Source organism: Cydia pomonella, chromosome 24, assembly GCF_033807575.1.
Source record: "Cydia pomonella isolate Wapato2018A chromosome 24, ilCydPomo1, whole genome shotgun sequence".
NCBI lineage: Eukaryota > Metazoa > Arthropoda > Insecta > Lepidoptera > Tortricidae > Cydia > Cydia pomonella.
The window spans coordinates 8,257,063-8,280,355 of record NC_084726.1 but is presented as its reverse complement, the minus strand read 5'-3'; the positions used below and the strand labels follow the sequence as shown (position 1 = coordinate 8,280,355).

Genomic DNA, 23,293 nt, shown 5'->3' with positions numbered 1-23,293 from the left:
CTGGCTGCGCCCATTCTCCATCCGTTGGAGAGCTACAATGCCACAGACAAGCAGACAGGCATTGGCATCAAACATATACCCCCCCCCCCCCCCTTTTGCGTCGGGGGATTAAAAAATCTAAAGACGATTCGATTGAGTTGACCGGGTGATAGATTCAACAATCGATCTATCATTTTAGTGTTTAGGAACTCTAGGGTATAAAAACTGAGTGTAATTTAACGCTTGGATACTTTCTCTATGAGACCAACCCCGAAATCAGACAAGCTGTTATGTAATAACTTCATGTATTCTAATTAAAACAAAAATATTTATTTGCTACTCCCGTTATACTTACTTGCGTATTTAATATCATTCAATTAATATAATCTCACCTTCGCATCCCCAAAAATAAATACGCAAATAAATATAACAACCCACCGCCAAAAGCACAAAACTCGACAAGTGTTTCGCCGCTCTACGAGGCATCCTCACGAGTTGCTGGAGATGTTGACGGGCCGGTGTCCGGCAATGGAATAGCCTTATTTCATTATGTAGGTTTGAATATGTTAATTAACAATAATGCCCGCGCGGGTTCGTACCTGGTGCAGAGGTTGGCCATCGCTATCCAGCGCGGTAACGCGGCAAGTGTGATGGGCACCTTTGCACCCGGTGCAGCCCACGGAGGTCTTTTAGAATAAGTTAGTAGTTTATTTATATATTATTGTTTTGTGTGTATTGATACTCTTTTATAAGTTTGTCATAAATAAAAATTAACAATAAATTTATTGATTACAGAGTAGAAATCTGCAATTTGAACCCCGACTCTCTTGACCCCGAAGAGTGCCCAGAAGGCTGCACCAAGAAATGGGAGATGTCCGTGTTTGAAGGGGAATGGGTGCGAGGTGAGCAGTCCAAATACTTTTATCTTACGTTTTCAGTGCCGGATTAACCATTAAGCAAAATAAGCACTTGCTTAGGGCACCACGTCTAGGGGGGGCACCAAAATCGTAGGAAAAAAATACGCGCAGGCTGCATCAGCATCGCAGTCGTAGTGTAGTACTTATGTACACGACACTTTTTGATATAAAGTATATTATATATTTGTTTCGGATCGCAGTGTCACAAGTTAAGCTGGTTTGAGAGCGTTTAGTCGCCTACCTTAGACGCACCAATAGAGATCAGACAGCTATTCTGTTAGAATTCTGTATTAGTTCATAATGAATCTTATTCCGTGGTCAATAGAGTAGTAATTCAATAAACGCTACCTATGCGGCCTGACCATTTTTTCATAGTGGCACGCGCCTTTGCGGTTTTTAAACAATAGATAAGACGATAATCCGTAGAAGCTCACGGAGAAAAATAGAAACTATACACGTGCAAGTACCCATCTGATAATAACGAAGGGTCGTAAGAGAGTGAGAATACGTAAGCACATCTCCAACCTTACGCGGAGGCCATCAAAGCTCATGGCCAAAAATCTTACCGTCGGGCTTGTGCCAAACGATTTTCTCGACGTAGTTTACCGATTTTGTAGCGTATATTGCTCTCTTGCACACCAGATGTGTCAGATGGCCAGGCCGAGTTGCTGCAGAGCCTGGATCCTGCAACCTAATTGTCAAACTGTTATAAAGGGCCCCACGAAGGCCAAAACACAATAGCATCTTATCAAGTTGCGCTTTCGAGTTAAGCCAAAGGCCGAGCAGTAGGAGGACCGTGATTACATAGGTTCGATTTCAAGCCACTCTTTTGCAGTTCGGCGTTAGGTCTTATGCGACGCCAGACCTACTTTATGCAAACTGTCTCACTTTCGCTTGGTCATGGATCCAAATCCATGCTGTCCTCTCTCGCAGCTGGGCTGCCTTGCTCACACCTCGCCATTGGTTGTATTATATGATAACGCGCCGCGATCGGACTCTCCGGACGTCCAGCTATTCATACCTCGCCATTGGTCAAATTCAAGCCTTGCTTTCTTCCAGCTCGACCTTTGGCCTCATCCGTAAGCGCCGACCGAACGCTCCGCGCGTTCAGCCTTAGACTTTGCCTTTAAAAACACAGATTTTCACGATTTAGCCCATTCAAATTAGATCAAAAAATAGCGTTTTGAGGAATTAATTCCCAGCAAGCTGGAAATTGTTTTAATACATTTATTTGGTCCTAAATGCGTGTAATGCGAGTTTGCTCGATCTCAGGAGGTGTCACATTTTAGGATCCTTAGGAGATTGTTTTTTCCTTTGGATTGCCAAACCACTCGATGTAGAAGGAACCCACTATCAATTACAATAGCACTTGGTGGATCAGACACTGGTATGAAAGCGTTTTCGGATTATTAACATGATTTTACCAAAAATAAAAAATGTCGACCTTTTTTTACAATTTACTACGAATACATATTAAGGTACCTTAAATCAATCAATCAATCAATATATTTTATTGCAAGAACATAGTTAAATTACATTTCGAATCCTCAGATATCAATTTTAATAATACTCGTAATTAGAACAAATTTTCCGTCGGCCGTACCGTTTTCGATTTACAAGCAAAAAACAGAAAAAGAGGAAATATTTATGCACACCTCCTGGAATGGAGCAAACTCGGATTATACGTATTTTTAGGTCCAAATTCGAAAAAATCTAATTGTATTGGCCTAATTGTGACACATTATTATTTAAGAAAACAGGACTTAATCGCGTTTGACTAAGTTCTAAAATTACCTCCAACGTCAAGATAATGATGTCGACTTTACCCAGTCTTCTCCGAGACCATGGGGACAACGCCGTCCTTGAAACGTCTGGTCAGAGGTAATTTTAAAACTTACCCTATTAAGTCCCGTTTTCGTAAACAATTATTTGCTATTTAAGACATTTGTGGCCATTGGTACTTGTTCTGACAAGAACCAATGGTCAATGGCTAAGCCCCTACTGAAGCTCGGCCTCGCCTGTGCGGAGTACGACCTATGTCTTACGTCTTCGCTTACACTTAGACAATGGTTGGCATGGCCTCCGCCCTTATGCGAAGCACGGTCTTCGAATTTGCTTACACTTTACGTTACCTACTGTTGGAACATTACTGCTGCGGTACTGTCAATTTCCGTGATAAATAGATGTGACAGATTGAAAATTCTATTCTCAGCAGTAATGCGCCAATAAACGTCACGCAATTTACCAAGAAAATTCAATGTAATCTTGATGAGGGGGCACCATGGCCTAGAAATGCTTAGGGCACCAAAATGTCTTAATCCGGCACTGTACGTTTTTAGTATTAATTGTCAAACACGTGTCGATTTAATGGGACGCGATCGACTATAGGGAGCGTGCATGAACTGTAGGAGGCAGCACAGGAGCCGTCAAGATTTTTGGCGCGAGGCGTTTTTTTTTTTTTTTATACCACGACGGTGGCAAGCAAGCATACGGCCCGCCTGATGGTAAGCAGTCACCGTAGCCTATGGACGCCTGCAACTCCAGAGTTGTTACATGCGCGTTGCCGACCCTTTAAAAATCTGTACACTCCTTTTTTGAAGAACCTCATACTGTAGACCCTCGGGAAAACCTAGGCGTAAATGTGATGTTTATTGTTCCGATGTAGCCCACATGATGGCAGAACCTACTATGCACAAGAAAACATGTGACGTGTAAATGTACATGTTTATGGTTCCGATTCAGGCCACAAGATGGCAGACCCTCCAACGCGCACGGTCCCTATTTGTCGAGCAAAGAAACATACGTCAAGATGTCAAGAAGACAAATAATATCGTTGATGCACAGACTCGAAAAACAATTCTCCGAAAATATGATGAATGACTTATCTCAAAGATCAAATCGCATCGAAAAATACACGAATTACCGTTATCTATCTGCTGATATTGATATACCAGCTAAATATACCCTACGCATGTATCTAACAATATGGTGATCCAGTAAGTTAAGGGAGATTAAAAAGCAGAATTTAACTCCTAAAAACTCAGGATAAATCTTCCTGGCGCAGACAAGTAAACTTGACCTCATACAGAACTGGGTCTAAGGGGAAAAAAATCTGATAAATTCCCTAGTACCTGAGTCACTGATCTTTTTTTGACAGGTGTCACCGCTGGTGGTTGTCGTAACTACTTGGAATCCTTCTGGCGCAACCCCCAGTACACTGTCACTTTGACAGACGTGGATGAAGACGATGATGACAACAAATGTACTGTAAGTATTTAATATTTGGACGAGCGGTCTGGCCTAGTGGATAGACCCTGCCTATGAAGCCGATAGTCCCAGGTTCGAATTCCGGCAAGGGCATTTATTTGTGTGATGAATACAGATATTTGTTCATGGGTCATGGGTGTTTTCTATGTATATAAGTATGTATTTATCTATATACGTATGTACATAGTACAAGCTTTACTTGGTTTGGGGCTAGATTGATTAGTGTGAGATTGTCCCCAAATATTTACTCATTTATATACTAGTTAGTTATAAATTAAAATAATTAAGAATACCAATATTCTCACATTTTTGAGACCAAAAAGCTTTATACTTCAGACTTCATATTTTAGAAATAAACTTAATGCGAAGTGAACTTGGAACTGCTCCTTGGCTGGCTAGGGGCACGTCCCGGCATTTCGATGTTTTTAAGTTGAACTAACAACGGATAGGTTTATGGACAATAACTTAAGTCAATTTGTTCTAAATTAAATTGGGTAAACGTGTAGTTGAGGATTTAATCATTAAATTATGAGCAGGCTTGATGAATGGGTCATGGAGCTAGAAGACTAAAACGCTATTTGTGAGGGTTCATGCTATTCTGGTCATCTTATTTGCAAGAAAGTATAAGTTTGGTATCAAATGAAAGTGCTCCGTTTACACATTTATAAATAGTATTTTAATTAACGATTTTAAAATAATCAGCTATAGGTAGATAGAAACGAAATAAAATAAACATGACATAGCCGATATAGGTATTTGACATTTGATAAAAAAGATTACAATTACCACAGATACAGTTTATTTTAATCTCCATGGTTACTTATATCTATCCGTCAAGGGCTCCACAGACCTTGCAATAAATCGCAAGCTGTTTTTCTTAATTCTTCTATATTGATTAATTTTATGTTAATTTTTGCATGACTGAATACTGCTACTTACATGTAAAACCTCTTCTGTTATCATCTTGTACCATACGTATTCTGGCAAATAAATTCTATTCTATTCTAATCTATCCTTTGCCGACTACCTAAGTAGGTGTTACATTCAATTGGTTTATCTTTTTGGCAAACCGCGAGTTCTCGTGGCGAACTACTAGTTAATTAAACTTTTCAGATAATCGTGGCCCTGATGCAAAAGAACCGGCGCTCCCAGCGGCACCAAGGCCTGGAGTGCCTGACCGTCGGCTTCGCCGTGTACCGCCTGCCCGACTACGGCCACGTGCCCAAGCCGCTCGACGTCAACTTCTTCAAGTACAACGCCTCCGTCGGCCGCTCGCAGGCCTTCATCAACCTGCGGGAGGTCAGCGCCAGGTCAGTCTACTCGGACAGTACGGACCCTACATCAAATTATAATACGGCGGCTCGTAAAATCAGGCCGGTCGTAAAGTTCCTATGTAATGTTTTTAGGGTAGTCACATTAATCTAATATAATGTTGACAGCAGAATTTTGGCAGTTCAGATAGTGCAGGTGTTATTTTAAACGTCAAATTTGTATGAAACTATACAAAAAAAATACAAAATTCTTTATTCAACAAAAACACGTAAATTATGATCAAATGGATGGAGTCTCCCTGTAAGCAAAATAAATGCTTGTGTTGGGAGACACCGCTCTTCCTTTGGTAACTTTTTTTAAGTATAAATATCTTAGGATAATTATAACCATATAAACTATTAACTAAACTAACTAAAGAACTAAAGGAGCGATAATACATTCTCTGAATACAGATAAAGTGCCTTACTGTACTAACAACAAACTATCTTAGAGATATTCTGTGTACGTGTGAGTGTGTGTGAATTATGACCTTTAGTTAACACTTGCACAGGCTGGGCTATCAAAATCTCTATAAACTTATCTTGATCTGACTCTAGATAGATAGGTAGGATAGGTAGGAAGGGCAAACTGTCCAGTATGCCCCGTCGTGGACTAAGGGAACGAGACAATGATTTTCACGACTCACGATATGCCTAGAAATTTTATGATCTGCCTGATTTTACGATTGGTCGCCGACATGGACACTACATGCGAGCGATAAGAGCGCGACGTGGGTAATATATCTGTCGAGCGAGCACTGTGTGTCATTAGAGCGCGAAACACTCTTACTATATATATCTGACTCTAATAATATATATACATATCCTGGTCGCACTCGGCATTGGTGATATGTCTGTCTTCCTCTAACTATATGCCGCTCGCAGTACCAAGGCATCACCGAGAACCTTGTCGTAATGCACTAAGATTGAAATGAAACTGTAGCCGTTTTTTAAACAGCTATATTTTTTTACATTTAACACTGCCATCGAATCATCAATAGAATTAGCGACGATTCGTCTACTCGTTTGCCTCCTATATCTTGAAAAACATGAACATTGTATTTGTATTTCTAACTAATCGTAACTTCCATTCGTACCTAAAATTCAAGCTCAAATGCAGCTAGTTTTAAGTACACAATTTTATATCTTATCACATAGTAATAAAGTTCAATATCCCTTGTTCCAGATTCAAGCTGCCGCCCGGCACGTACGTCATAGTGCCGTCCACCTTCGAGCCCGACGAGGAGGGGGAGTTCCTTGTGCGAGTGTTCTCCGAGAAGTGCAATAACATGGCGTGAGTATTTCATACAATCTGTTCAGCGTTGGAGGTGATGGAGACCGAATGAAAGCAGAGAATTACAATAGTTATATTTAATGTTAACAGAAGGCTAGTTGAGAAAAGTGATTTAATCTATACACATGTAGAAGCTTATATAGTCGCGTACAGCGCCACACTATGGATTGTTTATGAACTATTGCATACATTGATATGGCTAAGCTTAGAGAGCAAGTACACAAGTTTTCGGTAGATGTCACCTTAATTAGGTACATTTCATAGGTGGTGCCACCTACCGGCGATAGAGAGACTTAATCTATCTAGATTAGGTAAGTAGGTATTTAGGTATGCTAATACCTAAACTTGTTAAGATAGGTCTTAACACAATCGTTACTTACATTAGGAGAAAAAACGCAGATGGCACTGCAATAGTATTTTAGGGCGTCCGCTAGATGGCGCGGTTGCACGGAGCGGGTGACCGGGTTAAGAGGCTCCCCGTGGTTTTTGTCGATTTTTGACAAGTTTTGAGCCGTTACTCCTACAATTGCATTACAGATAGAAATATAAGACAAACGGCTATCGGTTCTTCAATCTTGTATCTCCATTCTGGTCTGTCGGATTTTGAAAGAAATTAATACTTATTTTTTTATGATTTTTTTAAACATTGTCTAAAAAAAACACTTTTTTTGTTACTCGATTGCTGTGAAGGAATATACGAAATCTACATATTTGGGTTGGTCTTTGACGATTCTAAAAACTGGTCGGAGATTTTAATTTTAAACTAATTAACACTAAAGTTATGGCCAGAAAACCAGGTTTTAGGCCTAAAATTGTTCAACTTTGATGCCAAATATCTCGAAGACAATGAACTTCGAAGTAAATATGGGATAACATATTTCTATTGACGACCGGTTTGGCCTAGTGGGTAGTGACCCTGCCTACGAAGCTGATGGTCCCGGGTTCAAATCCTGGTAAGGGCATTTATTCGTGTGATGAGCATGGATATTTGTTCCTGAGTCATGGGTGTTTTCTATGTATTTAAGTATTTATAAATATTTATATATTATATATATCGTTGTCTAAGTACCCTCAACACAAGCCTTATTGAGCTTACTGTGGGACTTAGTCAATTTTTGTAATAATGTCCTACAATATTTATTTATTTATTTCTTAAAACGGTTGCTGTTAATATGATAAGCTACAAAAAACATTAGAAAACTAAGGGATTCAGATCGAAGGTCATTGGCGCCAGGGAGCCCCATGACGAATCTTACTCGTACCTATACACGTACGCAAGGCCAGCCGCACAAGAACTGCGCCCGCCCGCACCTAGCGGATGCCCTTACGTTTTTGAGTGCCCTGAAAAGTCTTCCTCTGAAAAGCCTCACTTTCATTCATATTTTTATTTTATAGTAATTCAGTTATCCATTATACCTCCAAAAAAACAGATGCTAAGGAGAATTAAAAAAAAATGTGTCAAAACTCAAAATGCATTGAAGCCATTGTTCATACATAACTGTTATCTTAATTCGCCAATTATGTCAGTGTCATAAAAATTTAACTTGTTTTTTTTTTTCCAGTGAAAACGATGAAGACGTGGGCATTGGTGACGTTGATGACAGGGTATGTTTAAAAACTGTATATCAAACTCTACCATATTCATTTTATATATGTCACCGAAAATGTATGAAACCTAGGAAATGTATACAATTCCGAGGCCATTTAGGAAATGTATAAAATAATGTTTCTAAGATGTTATAATACACACATATTATATTATTATTATGAAATTCTGATATTATACTAGGAAACTTATAAAAACAATGTCTTAGGTTAAGCTCTGTAAACATAGAACTATTATATGGTAACGTGAATTATATTCAAATTGTCATTATTTTGAGACACCGGTTGAGAGTTGCGCCAACATTTCATTGATTATGTGTATAAATCTAGCTAATATTATTTCAGTTACCCATGACTACTGTACCAATGTACCCATTGTACTGTGGTCCTAAAAATTGTGCGCTTTTCCATAAAATTAAATTTTAGCGTACTTCAAACAAAGCTATTGAAAGACAGATGTCAAACAAACATAATTTTATAATGAATAAGATATCATATATGAAAGAGAAAGCGGCCAAACCAACTAGCACCCCAGGCCGGTTTTGGACTAGCGTCTTCCGCTTCCACGGCTAAAACCTCGGTAATAATTTGTTCCGTAGCTGGTTAGAAGTTGTAAACCATCATTAATCTAATCCAGGTGAAAGAAATAGCCCCCAACCCCGAGCCGGCGGACCCCATCCGTGAGTTCTTCAACCGCCTCGCCGGCGCCGACGGGGAGGTCGACTGGCAGGAGCTGAAGGAGATCCTCGACTACGCCATGAGAGAAGGTATGTCTCATATTATACTTCTCTCACCTACAAGATGGATCATATATGTGACCGCGTGTGGCAAAACCTCCCACTTATTCGCTTGCCATAAAGACGAGATTTGCTTGTATCTTTATACGAATAACCTGTGAAGGCGTCCTTACGGCAAACGACAAAGTGGGATTTGCCGGCCGCGGTCACGTATGATAATATGCGGTCACGACACATGTAGGTATTGACAGGAGAGTTGAGGTACACAAACATAAAGTGCTCATCATAAGAATTAATTAATGGGTGTAAATTAAATTAAATACTTTTAAGAAACTTTTTACTCAATCTTAAGCCCGTTACAGACGGAGCGATGGATAAGGGCTTGTGTAGATATTTGTGACCGCGGCTGGCAAAACGTCCCAGATTGTCGCTCGGACGCCTTGTCAAGTTATTCGTCTAAAGATACAAGCAAATCTCGTCCTTATGGCAAGCGACAAATTAGGACGTTTTGCCGCCTGCGGTCACATTTCTGCGCTATTCGTCTATACACTATTGAAAAGCACTTTAAAAACTATACGTTAACTTTTTGAAGGAATATTGAATATTTTGAGCTCTGGGTCTTCTTGAATTAGGTTATTATGGGAAATGGATCTTAATAGATTTGTATATTTTCGAAAAAAGATGATATCATGCTAAACCTAAAATGCTTTGTATCCCATCTCGCAAATGAATATGAATTTAAGGAAAAAATTAAGCCTACAACGAACCTAAAAATGTGCCTAACCAAATAATAATGCACACATATGACTGTGTCATCTACTAAGTACTTATTGTGTTAAAACATAAACTTATACTACATTATACTACCCATTTTAAGTAAGCTTATCCATTTATAGCTTAAGAAATTTTTGTGTAAGGATTTATTTAATTCTTAATGGTTTTATTTAAAATGCCCATTTTTGAGCTTTCGTTGTTATAACAATATGCTTATTGTGTCGAGTTAAATGCGCTTACTTGCCGTTCGGTTGCTTTCCGTGGTCGAAGTTATGTAAGTATTTTATTTATAAGATCTTTAGACGTCTATACATGTCGATTTGTAGCAATATTTTCTTGATACTTCTTTTTTTTCTATAAACTAAGAAATACGTAATGACTTACTTTGGTGGAGATCAAAAGATGATTGCTACAGATGTTTTAACACATTCACCGCTGAGCTACGGTCGTAGCCGATACCATAGCTTTCCCGGTATGTAGCGGAAATGCTTCGTAGAGGCAGAAATTAGCGCTGAATGCGTTAATAAAGTGGCAAAAATATTATAAGGGCCCTATTTTTTTATTTTTAGCCTTCGATTTTTGCGGACTATATAACGCGATTGATTTCGTAGTTCATTTTAAAATTATTTAGCATTTTCTTTTCTTTTTGCTAACTGCTCTTCAACACGCGTTTTTAGGATTATGTACACACTTCTATGGCTAAACTTTCCTTACTATAGCTTATTTTGACCTTTAAATCCCACATCCACAGTAATATCATAATATGCGAAATCATGTATTTTACATAACAGAGTTTATACCGCTACTAGTCATATTGCCGCCTAACCTTACAATTCCTGGTGCAGTTATAAGCCCAAATGATATTTTTTCAAACCTGACAGCTAATAAAGTAATAGAGACTTTATTTTTGCGCCCCAAATCTTGCACAGTCCCTAAAAGGCCAACTAAATCATATGACCGAGACCCGAAGGACAGATGACCTATTTGCACGCTTAACATCCCAATTTAGTGCTAATAGCTTTCATTCACTGATACACACCTAAGCACGTTATTTAGTAGTCGGAGAAAGCTCTTTCCCAGTAGTCAACATCTTAAAATAGTCCAGTCATGGCAGGCGCATTTATCAGTCCAAATTCCTTTTAAATGGAGTTGCCCCATAGCGTACTAAACCAGTTTCAATCCCCTGTTATTCGTTATTTTGGTAGTTACAATCCCCTTTCACTAGCTAACTTTGACAGAGATGGTCTTGCGGCAAGGCGCCGCGTGCGATGGTGGGGCGGAGGGGGGACGGCTGAAGGAGGGGGCACCGCCCCCACAGAGCAGAGCTTCCGCGTACTGTTTCCGATCTCTGGATATAGCTTTCATTAGCACTTTTATACACCTCAAGGAAGTATGTAGTTGAAGAAAGCTCTTTTTCAGTGGTATTGCGGTCCCAATTTCTTAAACAGTTCCCACATCAGCCGCATTGATCAATCTATATGTTAGTCAATTAATCTCGAGTTGACCCTACTGTGAAAAAAATCTATTTTAATCGCATCATATTAGACTATCACTAGCGAAATTTGACAGAGATGGCCATGCGCCAAGGCGCCGCGTACGACGGAGGGGGTGGAGGGGGGATAGCTGGAGGGGGCATGACTGCAGGAGGGGGCGCCGCCCCCACCGAGCAGAGCTGCCTGGAACAGCTGTTGTGCGCTCTCTGCACGCCCATCTGCAAGGAAATCGGCATCGATCTACAGCAGGTGCAGTCGCAGAACCAGGAGCAGGTGCACTTAACGCAGCCGCAGGTTAACGGAGGACAAGGTATGGATGTTAGGGACGGTTGTGTGCCTTCGGTAGAACAAAGTAGTGCTGTAATGAAGCTAGTCCTAAACTATTTATCAAATATTTTGGAAAGTCACAGCCTCTCATCCATGAGAAGGATTTGGCAAGTTCCCACGCTGGCCCAAAACGTGTACACACCTATGCAGGTTTTCTCGCGATGTTTTCGATCCAATGTTACCGTAAATGTTATCATTGCCAAAGTAAAAAAAATCCTGATTATTTTTATTATGCTTTCAAAACATTAATAACTTGAGGGAAAAATCAATATGGCTATTGAAAAATGTATTGATTTATTAACAGTATTGATGAAACTGATTTAATATTATATTTCTTCTTATCCTTATTTTTATTTTTATAATATTACAGTTTATTAGACAGGACAGCCGCGGCCGCAGCATGCTATACCATTACTTCACACTTTTATAGAAATGGAGGCACTGTTTATTTTAAAATGTCTATTTTTAATATGTACATAAAATGTTTGACTTATTTTATTTTACAGGTATACTTCGAGCTCTATTTGATAATGTTGTGTTGTGTAAAATAATACTTTATTCACTTTTGTATAATAACAATTTGATTTCGTTAGTAAAGTGTTATTTTACATGAATCCTGCTTAATGTTGCCACTAACACCACAATGTAGATATCTTCAACATTATTGAAAATATCTTCATTACCAGCTTCTATAGTTTAAAAACAAAATGGGCATTTTAAAGAATATATTAAGATTAAATGATAAATCATACCTCCATTTCCATAAAACTAGCTATAATATTTAAAAATGCGTGTATATAAGGATTAAAATCACAAAATGCAAACATCTTAACATTTTGTGATTTTTACGAAAGTATACTTTTTTCCCATATATTGGAAAACAGTTGAAAAGGTATGCTTGACTCTGAACTGCGAATTAAGACTTGATTGCTTGTTAAAAGTAATAAGTCCTAATTCTATTTTCTACCCTAATTAAGTGCATTAAGATCCAAAATCGCAAGTAGTTCAATACATGCATGTTTTCAGAGCTCAAAGGACAGGGGTTCTCCAAAGACGTGTGCAGGAGCATGATCGCTATGCTCGACAAGGATAATTCCGGAGGACTTGGCTTTGAGGAGTTCAAGTCGCTGTGGATCGATCTGCGCAACTGGAGGGTAGGTCATTTGGCTGATTTACGAGGGAGATTTCCAATGCGGAATTTGTTTCTTATTTCGGTCTACTACTTTTAATTCCTTTCGTATCAGGAACATTTTGTTTAAATAGTGTCCAACTTAAATGTAAATTTACATGCTTCCATATTATTTTATGAAGTATTAAAAAAAAAAATTATTCAATCTATTAGTAGAAATTATATTAAATTTATTACATCGTTTATGTGACAAACAAACATTCCTCATGGGGATTTATCGCTCAGGCGAAATCTTCGGCCATTGGTCATATATATTGTATGGGCTGACGTTTTTCTGACATGGCTATCTGTACGTTATGTACATAGTCATAGTACATAACGTACAGTAAATTACAGACAAGGCGTCTCTAGTTGTTAAATCCTCCAAGTTTCTAATCGATCAAGGCAGGTAAAAGAACTGATTTGATTCCAAAAGTTTGTCACAATGACGTTACACAAGAAAAATTGAGCTGAATATTAATATTCTCGCGCGATTGAACAGAAAAACCTGTCTTTAAAAGTCTGCCTTTTATTATTTTTAATCTGTTCTAACCCAACTTGCATGGTCACTTTATGAATACAATGAAGTCAAAAATAAGAACATTAGGAGATAGATTTGAGGCCGGCACTGAGATATTCTTGTTAAAAGGTTTAATTAACCTTTGCATTTTCGGGTCATATCTTGCAAGCTAAATTACATCCACTCCCCATTATTAGATTAAGCTGAAATTTTACACAAGTTGGATGACAATTATTATTGTATAGTCCCTTTGTCTATTGTTAAGTAAAACCGCACGTGCCACTAACTGCAAAAAAAGGGTCATATAATTCTAATTGGCACCTGAGCGCGGGCTAGTCCAACGCTCTAAAACCAGTGTAGGTGCGCTCTCCGACAACGCGCCTTTGTTACGCATCTTGAGGACACATTTTAGACTGGTTCTGTAGCGTTCGACTCGCCGGCACTCAGTAACGTAGAGGGGCCACACAAGAAATCGCAAATTCTTTTTCCATTCGTTCATTTTGAATATTATTGCAATTTCCATAGTAAAAGTAAAATAAAGTAAAGGAAAAATACATTTATTCAAGTAGGATTTTACAATCTCTTTTGAATTGTCAAAAGCACATTATAAATAAATTAATTAAAAATAAATAACAGATTACATAATAGAAAATTCAACAATTATAATTTACTACCAATATACATTTCATTATTCATTCATTTATTTATAGGAGGCCATGCATTTTGTCATTAATATACTCTCCGACTATGTAATATGCCTTATGCTGTAGACCAGGGGTTCCCAAAGTGTGCGCCGCGGCGCCCTGGTGCGCCGTAGAAAGTAAAGAGGGGCGCCGTGAGTTCTATCATTATCCGAAACCACAAATATTCGCGGGTGCCTATTTGAGCGCTCGCATCGGTAAATAATATAGCGTCGTGTCACTCTTTTTCGACCGTGATTTTAAATTTACAAGGGCGCCGTTGCAAAATACTAAACTTGTAACTGCGCCGCATGTTGAAAAAGATTGGGAACCCCTGCTGTAGACCATAGGAGTTGTAATTAAATAACCGGTTAAATGACCGGACTATTTTTTTAGGACGTGCGGTTTTATTTAACAATAGACAAAGTATTAGCCTTTCGGGGCCAGCTGCAAATCGAACGACTATACCCCCGAGCCGATCTGATGATGGACCTAGATAGGTGGCCATAGTAACCTCATTGTGTTTGGGTTTGTTAGAGTCGACTTAAGTATTAGGGCCACTTGCGCGTTTCAGGGTTAGCCGACTAACTCGGAGTTAACCGGTTAAGATGTTTTTACCAACATTTTTTTAAACCTTCCTCTTCTCGCGTTGTCCCGGCATTTTGCCACGGCTCATCGGAGCCTGGGGTCCGCTTGGCGACTAATCCCGAAAATTGGCGTAGGCCCTAGTTTTTACGAAAGCGACTGCCATCTGATCTTTCAACCAAGAGGGTAAAGGCCTTATTGGGATTAGTCCGGTTTCCTTACGATGTTTTCCTTCACCGAAAAGCAACTAGTATATCTAATGATATTTCGTACAGAATTTCCGACAAACTCATTGGTACGAGCCGGAATTCGACCTCCGGATTGCAAGTCGCACGCTCTTACCGCTAGGCCACCGACGCTTAAACTTTTTTAAAACGATTTTCTCAGTTATAAATTTTTGGTGCAGGCCGTGTTCCGCCTGTACGACACCGAAGGCCGCGGCGCCGTCCCGGCGCACCACCTGCGCGACGCCATCCACTCGGCCGGCTACACCGTCAACGCGCACACGCTCAACGTACTTGCACACAGGTAAACGTTACGAGCGCAATGCGACGGCGATATAGCACGCATGTAGCAACGTCTCGCTCGTCAATCAAGGTGTTGATGATGCCGAATGACGGATAGAGACAAACGATCTATCCATCATGTAGAAGAGGTTTGCTAAGTTTTGTTTATAGAGGTTAGGTAAGGCAGAGGAAATATATTTTCAGTCAGATTTTGAGCTTTATTTCAAAGTGATAGGGTTCAATTTTGTATAATTTTTGACATCCTTATGCCTTATAAATGCATTTTGACCTATGCCTTATAAATGTATTGGAGTGATTTCTAATAAAATTTACTAATGAAGGTTTGGAGATTAACTGTCAGGGAGCAAAAAATGTCGGAAGGGTATTTACTTACGTCACGTCTAACTTGCAGTATTCGCTTCTTCTTCTTGAATTCACTAAACAGCGCCAATGGGAGCTACACGATATTTCAACCAGGGATGTTGAAATAATTATTTACATTCGCGAATGCGAATCTGAATGTCCAGGATGCGAATGTGCGAATGCGAATAGGAATGTTAAGGAATATATAGTTGTTATTATCATTTCTAATTAGAAAAAAATCTTTTAGCACATAAAACATATGTAACTTTAGAACGAGATGTTGTAAAGTATTGAGAAATGCTGTCTACTGGTCAACATGCATTACTTGAAAACAGTTTGCGCGCACTGCCCATACGCGAGGCGGCGAGACAGGCCACGACCTGCGCACATTCGCATTCGCAAAACATTCGTTTCATTTGGTGCGAATGTTTAAAATGATGCGAATATTCGTGACATTCCTAATTTCAATGCAGGATTATGGTTTGTACATTTGGGATAATTTTTCCTTTCGTTTTGAAGCCTCATTGAAGAAACTCTATAAAGATAACTTATCCAATTGTATAGTAGTTTAATCGACCGCTCGTTTGCCTCCTATATCATAAAAAAACTAATCTGCTACTATTTTTCTAATAGATACGGCGGCCAAGACGGCTACATACAATTTGATGACTTCATAATGTGTTCCGTGCGACTCAAGACCATGATCGGTAAGGCTCTAAATGTAACGTACTTAAAATTAGCATTATCTATATCATGCATCTTAAATAACTTGCATATAAAAGTAAGTTCAAAATCTAACTGAAATCAATTTACTTTTCCTTAAAAAAATTAGAGTAGAAATCGAAAAAAGATTTGCGCCATTATTCATAAACGTCTACTAAAGTTGACAAGCCGATAATAATCGACTTTCCGACGTATTGGTATGATGGAAAGGGACAAACAATTATTAGCGGCTTGTCAACTTTAGTAGACGTTTATGAATAAGGGGGTTATTGTATAAGAGTTGAATGTATTCATATTAGGTACGTGCATTTTTCTGCATGAAAATTTTAAGTTATGCCTATCTAGCTAGCAGTAGCGGCGCGTGGAAATTTTGAATAGGCAACTCGGACCAAAAAAAAAAACACTTACCTTGACATTATGTACTTATTTTTCCGTGATAAAAGTGAAGCGTGCGCTATGTGTGTCCTTGGGCGCGACCTTTTGCAGTTAGTGCATAAACCACCTTTGCCATACTAGTCATCACTGACTTCACGTAAACAGTGTATATCGAGTATGACAAAAGCGGCTTTGAAAAAAGCCTTTTGAACAGCATTCACATCCCAGCACGTAACACACGTTAGTTTAAAAAAAACACAAGCATTACAAATGTTAATTAAATAAAAAAACACCAAACCAGTGAAACTTAAAATACCGAGTAAAAATCATTACTTAAAAAGCTATCATATCATGCACATCATTAAACCGAAACCAACGACCTGCTCTAATAGACAACACCTCTTGCAAACGCAACTTGCTTATTTACAAAAAAAAACGGTGAATTATGCAGCACACACGTTGGTTAAAAAATACAAACATTACACATGTAAATTAATTAAAATATGACCATATTAGTGAAACAAAATCACCAAGTTAAAACACGTCAATTAAAACCTATTATTGAATTATTAAACCGAAACCTGCCCTCATAGACTCAACACGTCTTTCAAACCCTAAACACCTATTTAGAAAAACGTGCGTTTACTAAACCTGCAAATATCATCAAAACTACTTTTAGGTCTTGTTAATCCCTGCACGTTCCACGCGTTATTTAAAAAACACAAGGATTACACGTTTTAATGAAATAAGAAAATTAAGAAATGACCAAATCAGTAAAGCAAAGCTTAAATCACCAGCTAAAAAACACCAATTAAAAACTATCTTGCACATTATTAAACCGAAACCAGCAACCTGCCGTAAAGCTTTGCGAGCGAGACAGCGCTATGGTCATTACATAGCGATGTCTCGTTTGCACAACGCCACGCCACGGCGCGCGGATCCGCGTCCGTGTGTTCGAGCCGTAATAGACTTAACAGTCTCAACACCTCTTGCTAACGCTAAATATTTATTAAAAAAAACATGCATTTACCTAAACTGAAAATAGGTTGAAAGCTGATTGATTTTTTTAAATGATAATTTCTGATTTAGGCTTTAAATAACAGTCTATTTGTATTGTAACATAATTCTGCGGTCTTTTTTAACAAAATGAGCCAAAACACTATCGTAAAATTCGTGACGTTTTTGAATTTTTAGCAGTAAATGTTTTTCTATTGAAATTATGGCCAAATTTGACAATCTTTCTTCTTTTTGACAATTTCGCGTGTAGGTATGAATGCGCTTCAAGGCCGAAAACGATCTTTCCGCGGATACAACCGATACGGGAAGAGTCAAAAAAATGTGACACAAAGTTAAAAGTTGCGAGAATATGTCCCTCAAGGATGAATTGTGGAGGTACAAATAAAGTTCGTACGCGTCTAATGTATTTAGACTTGGCGAGGTGTACATAACATTTAATTCATTTTTTAAGGCCGTGAAATTGAAAACATTTGGAAACTCGTTCATTAAATCGGATATTTTTTCATCGGGGAATAATTTGCAATATTGGGTGTATTTGTGTTTGTTTAATAAATCCAAGAAAGTGAGTTTATTCAATGATCGATATCGGGAATCTATTTGAATTAAAACGTTATCAATAATTTTTTGATATAGTAGTTTATACTGAGTTTTTAAGTCCATTTCTGTGTTTAATCGGCGACGACGTCGCGAGGGCTCACTATAGCCTTGAATTCCTTCGAATATGGAATCAAATATTCATAAACTCCTCTGTTAGCCAAGAGCGAAATGAGTCATTTAATAAATAATCTACTACACAACAATCGAAGTGGACTAACGCGGCCATAAGTAAAATAAAAGAAAGTACCTTTTCCTAAAAACAAGGTCAGTCCCTTGAAAACACCTGCGCTACGAACAATATCCAACACTTATACGCACAAAATTTCACTGGTTTTGGTTTAGTAACATAATAATACATATATAAAATGCACAAAACTAACTAAAATCACATAAAAACACAAGCCTTGGGAACAACCGAGACGGGAGTGTTGTCATAACATTATTCCATTTTCACCCACGAATTCTAAAACCTATTACTACAAACCTTCAAACAGAACTTTCTTTGAAGAAACGTTCGTTATCAAATTACAAAAATTGAAACTACATAAGTTTCTTGGATTATGTAATAAAATGTATCTTTTTTTAAAGGTTTTTACAAACCTTGGTATTAATTATAGCAAAATACAATAAAATTTTACCCGTTTATTCAATTCAATGTTTTTGTATGGCAATATTAAGCATACGCGCGGCAAACGCCACTCGATTCAAAATTGTGAAACATTACACTCTAATATAAATCTTACCTGTTTGTATTTAAAGTTTAAATTCAAATAAAGCAGCATGTTAATATAACGGACGTTGTTGCGGCCGTGTACTACGGGGCCTACCGCGAACGCCTTGGTTTGCAAATATTGCGAGCACCTTTCTATGTCACTCTAGTTACACCATGATTGGAGTAAAAGAGAAAGTTGCCCGCAATTTGCGTACTTCGGGGTTCGCGGTAGGCCCCTCAGTACTCGCGTGAACTTTATGAATGTGTGTGTGCATTTTTCCAATATAAACCTTAATTATTACGTTTAAGGTTTTTATTCAAATGAATAACTCGATACAAGACCGAGTTGCTTTGAAGCTCATTCGCGCGGACTCTCTATAGCAAACTTTATGAGTGTGTGTGTGAGTTTTCGTATCCGTGTAGTGTCTTATGAATGAATAGTCAAGTTTAGGCTTAACTAGCTTGACTTTGCGCGCCCGCTCGTAAAGCTTTAGTAAATCGTGTTATCAATTCCAAGGTAATGTAAATACGTAGTGTTTTCAATGTGGATATATTTTTAATTTTAATGATGATTTATAAGTTTGGTATATGTAGCAATAAATTTTAGGCAAGCCGGTGGGAATCGAGTTGTATGGAGGCGCCGCCCCTGCTAGCTAGTTTGTGGATGAGTTGGTTAGATCTTATTTGAATCTACTGCATGACTATAGCAAGCTTCTGGTTGTTATTGTGAGATCTAGGTAATTATTTTTGAATCATCGAAATATAATAAGTATAGAAAAGTAACTTGTATATCTCAAAAACGCAGGTAATCTCTTGGGAATCTTGGGCAGCCAAGAAAATAAAGATAAAAACAGTTTATTTCTCTAACCCTACACTCTGACTAGAGAAAATTAAAATCCCTTCTAAATTGTAGGAGGGTATCCCAATATGGGACCGGCAAGAAACTGGAATAATTTCAACAAGGTTTAGTGACATAATAATATATTGGTTTATAACCAAATTAACCAATCACGGAAAACATTAGTCTTTTTTATAATACTTTTGAGAATTTAAGATGAAGAAACTTTACAGTTTTTCAAAGTCATTGTTGTTTAGCGACACTGTTCTTATCTTACTATAATTCGATGCGAATCTGCCATCACTTTATACCTACAACGTCGGAATGTTTTGTGTACTAGCATTGGTTTACATGTTATTATAATAAAAACAGCCAACAACGAGCCGGTAGAGAACCTCGAACGCGACTTACAGTGGAACCCGTGAGGCGCAGGAATCCTCGCACAAGGACAAAGAAGTATATTTGTAAAATGTATCTTAAATCAAGAACCGAAAATACTAACTCTGTAAGAAATATTAAATGCAATTCTGCCTCTTACAAGCATTACAACCACTTTGTGATAGTTTTTAGCAACAAAAAGCTAATCATTGAAATAAATATTGCCTTTTTGCAGAGTTATCATATTTTTTGGTTCGTGATATTCAATCGCAATGGATAAAGGCTGCAAGGAATACTTATATGAAAGGTTTTATGCAGATTTAGACAATCAAATTGAATTGATGTAAAATAATATATAAATATCACTATAAGTCCAGTTAGAACTGATTTTAAGTAGGAAATATTATGTTATCTGTTGTCTACTTCCTGCATAACGCCTTTTTCTTTTTGTTTATAATTCACTACCATGGTTCAAATTTTCTGTAAGTAATTTATTAATATAAAGTGACTTGAAAATTCCTTTTAGCTTTTTGAATTAAAATATTGTTTGCTACAGTGCGAAGAACACATCGTAACAGCAAATATAAGTAGTTACCACACCATTGATAATTCTCTTACTTTCACACGGTGTATTTTTTTTTTGCAAATACTGTTAGCAAACTATATAAGCACCACACCAGACCGAAAATGGAAAATACATTTTTGTTTATATATTTTATTACTGAATTGTATTTTTTTTCATGTATTTTTCTCTTTCGTTCCTCATTATAACACTAACTAAACGTTCTCCCCCCGCAATTATGAGATATAAACCATATATTTTTAATTTACAGAGACGTTCAAGGGCAGATCATCGGGCGGAGACTACGCCACGTTCTCACTCGACGATTGGCTGAATCGCACAGTTTATTCATAGGAAAATATGCCTTAATACATACTACTTAAGGACCTTTGCAACGGTAACTAAGCTTAAAGAGTACATCGGAATACACAACCCAATTACAATAGGCCGCCATCTTGTAATAAAAAATGGCGTCCTTGCCGAAAACCTTGAAAACTACCATGATGATTGGAGAATAAAATGACCTAAAGTATTCTTAAATTATATAGAGTAATACAATGTTATTATTGAGATTTGAACCTCAATTACTGTGTACTCTTTAAGACATGCATATTATTATTTACTTGTACTAGTAATTCTTCCAATACCTCAATGTTATTACGATAATGTTCAAACACTTTACAAATATAGATATCTCTATAGCATCACATTAAAATTACCAAAAATATAACCATATATTATATAAATATACGCTAATGCCTTAAAGTATTTTAACTTTGTAATAATATTATATTATTATATATTTTTATAAACATGATGCTATAGTTATATTGAGTGATGACATCCGCCAACTAAAACAAAAATGTTTAAATTAAACAATATACTAATAAAGCTTTAATTGGTGATAATCTAAGTCACAAATAACTTCTTAATCTCGATGTATTTCTGTGTATTGTTATTGTATTTCTTCACTTTTCAAAACGGCATTTAACATTTAAAAGTTACTTAACTGTAATATTTTATTTTATTTTGATTATTTTATTGTTCAAGTTGGCTTTAAAGTTTCTGTATTAGTAACTTATTTTTTTCGTACATATTTTTTAAATTATGTACCAGGTAATAATAACAAATTAATCCGTCGCAATATATGTAGATAGATATGAGATTTAAAAGATAATATAACTACTTTTATATAACTACATATAAACATACAATCAGTATTTTGCACCACCGATGTCCATTCCAGATAATTAGGTATATTTTTCGTCAACACTGTGCGATCAGCTATGTATCACTCATGGTTATTTTTATTTCAATATTTATTGTTGTTGCACCATTATGACATTTTCAATGCATTTTATTGATTATATTTTGTATTTGTCAATTTTTATTTTGAATTGTAAAACTTCAGATCTGAATAAAGTATGTTTTTTATTCACTATGATTTGTTTCATTTGTCTATCGACTTGTTAACAGTTAACACGTTATTCGTAGTAGTGTTGGTTAAGACTCGTTTAGACTCTCATAATTAAAATGAAACTCTAGTCCTTTTCAACTTATTAGAGACTTGAGTCCTTTTCGGAGAACTTGTATTTTTTACAAATAACTTCGAAATGCGTTGTCTTTATGTAAAATTCATGGATGTACATAACATAAATAACAATAACGCCTATTTAATTTACTGTTGTTTAGGTAAAATCTATCAAATTGTTGACTGAGTCTTTATGCGGAGACTCGAGTCCTTTTGAGTCGTTCAAAAGACTCAATATAGGACTCGACTCGGGACTTAAAGACTAAGAAATTTTTAAAGCTCTGAGTCTCGTAAAAACGAGTCGAATTCTTCAATTTAGACTCAAAAGACTCGAGTTGCCACCAACACTAATTCGTAGGCGCTTTTTGCTACATACGGGTTTTCCCGTGTTGTCGGATACGTTCATTGCGTGTAGTAGCTCAGGCTGGCACTGAATGTGTTAAACTGAGTGTCAAAATTACCCCGATTAGAAGTTAAGGGGGAGGGACATATTATTTTAGACGGGAGAAGCAATGATTTATAACTCAAGATAGGTTATAGGCGTTCCAAATTTGAAGCGCTGACCTTGTGACGAATTGTACAAGTTGCCTTTAGTCGCATCTGGGCAAGCGAGAAATGTGCACGCGCTAATGAGCTCCCCGAAAGAGAAAAGCTTTTGTTTAACGAGTATGACAATGATGAATGGAATGCGAAAATTAATCAAAAATAACATATTTCTTCGTAGGAACTCCTTATGTATGAGTATAACTTAATTAATAATTATCTATAGTTAATGGGGAGAATTGAGTATTCCTTTAGAAACCTTATTATTATTTTGTAAGCTACCGAATGAAAAAAGGCGCCCCCAATATACTTTTTCTACTCCAACACTTGTTGCACAAAATACTATTGTTCAACAATTGAACTACAAATTCAGTAAGTACACAAACCGCACCTCCAGTTCTTGAAATTTCGTTAACATATTCATAGTCAGAGGGACATGATGTGATGACACTATAAAACTTTAATGGTTCCGTTTTTAGGGTTCCGTAGCCA

General features: G+C 37.3%; 1 protein-coding gene across 11 annotated transcripts in view; it reads left to right on the top strand.

The window, feature by feature from the left end:
• The window catches only part of LOC133531107 (calpain-B), a 64,570-nt gene extending 42,404 nt beyond the window's left edge, over nucleotides 1-22,166 (top strand). For 8 of the 11 annotated variants that reach the window (XM_061869217.1, XM_061869218.1, XM_061869219.1 and 5 more), the window contains 11 exons: nucleotides 775-881; nucleotides 4,054-4,163; nucleotides 5,277-5,473; nucleotides 6,660-6,767; nucleotides 8,330-8,372; nucleotides 9,010-9,139; nucleotides 11,453-11,686; nucleotides 12,730-12,857; nucleotides 15,063-15,184; nucleotides 16,159-16,232; nucleotides 20,999-22,166. In XM_061869217.1, the coding sequence (XP_061725201.1) occupies nucleotides 775-881; nucleotides 4,054-4,163; nucleotides 5,277-5,473; nucleotides 6,660-6,767; nucleotides 8,330-8,372; nucleotides 9,010-9,139; nucleotides 11,453-11,686; nucleotides 12,730-12,857; nucleotides 15,063-15,184; nucleotides 16,159-16,232; nucleotides 20,999-21,081 (1,336 nt within the window). In that variant the 3' untranslated portion in view covers nucleotides 21,082-22,166. Of the gene's footprint in view, nucleotides 1-774; nucleotides 882-4,053; nucleotides 4,164-5,276; nucleotides 5,474-6,659; nucleotides 6,768-8,329; nucleotides 8,373-9,009; nucleotides 9,140-11,452; nucleotides 11,687-12,729; nucleotides 12,858-15,062; nucleotides 15,185-16,158; nucleotides 16,233-20,159; nucleotides 20,244-20,998 lie in introns of all 11 variants that reach the window. The other 3 variants (XM_061869225.1, XM_061869216.1, XM_061869215.1) reach the window with 2 other exon arrangements.
• Nucleotides 22,167-23,293: the final 1,127 nt, after the last annotated feature.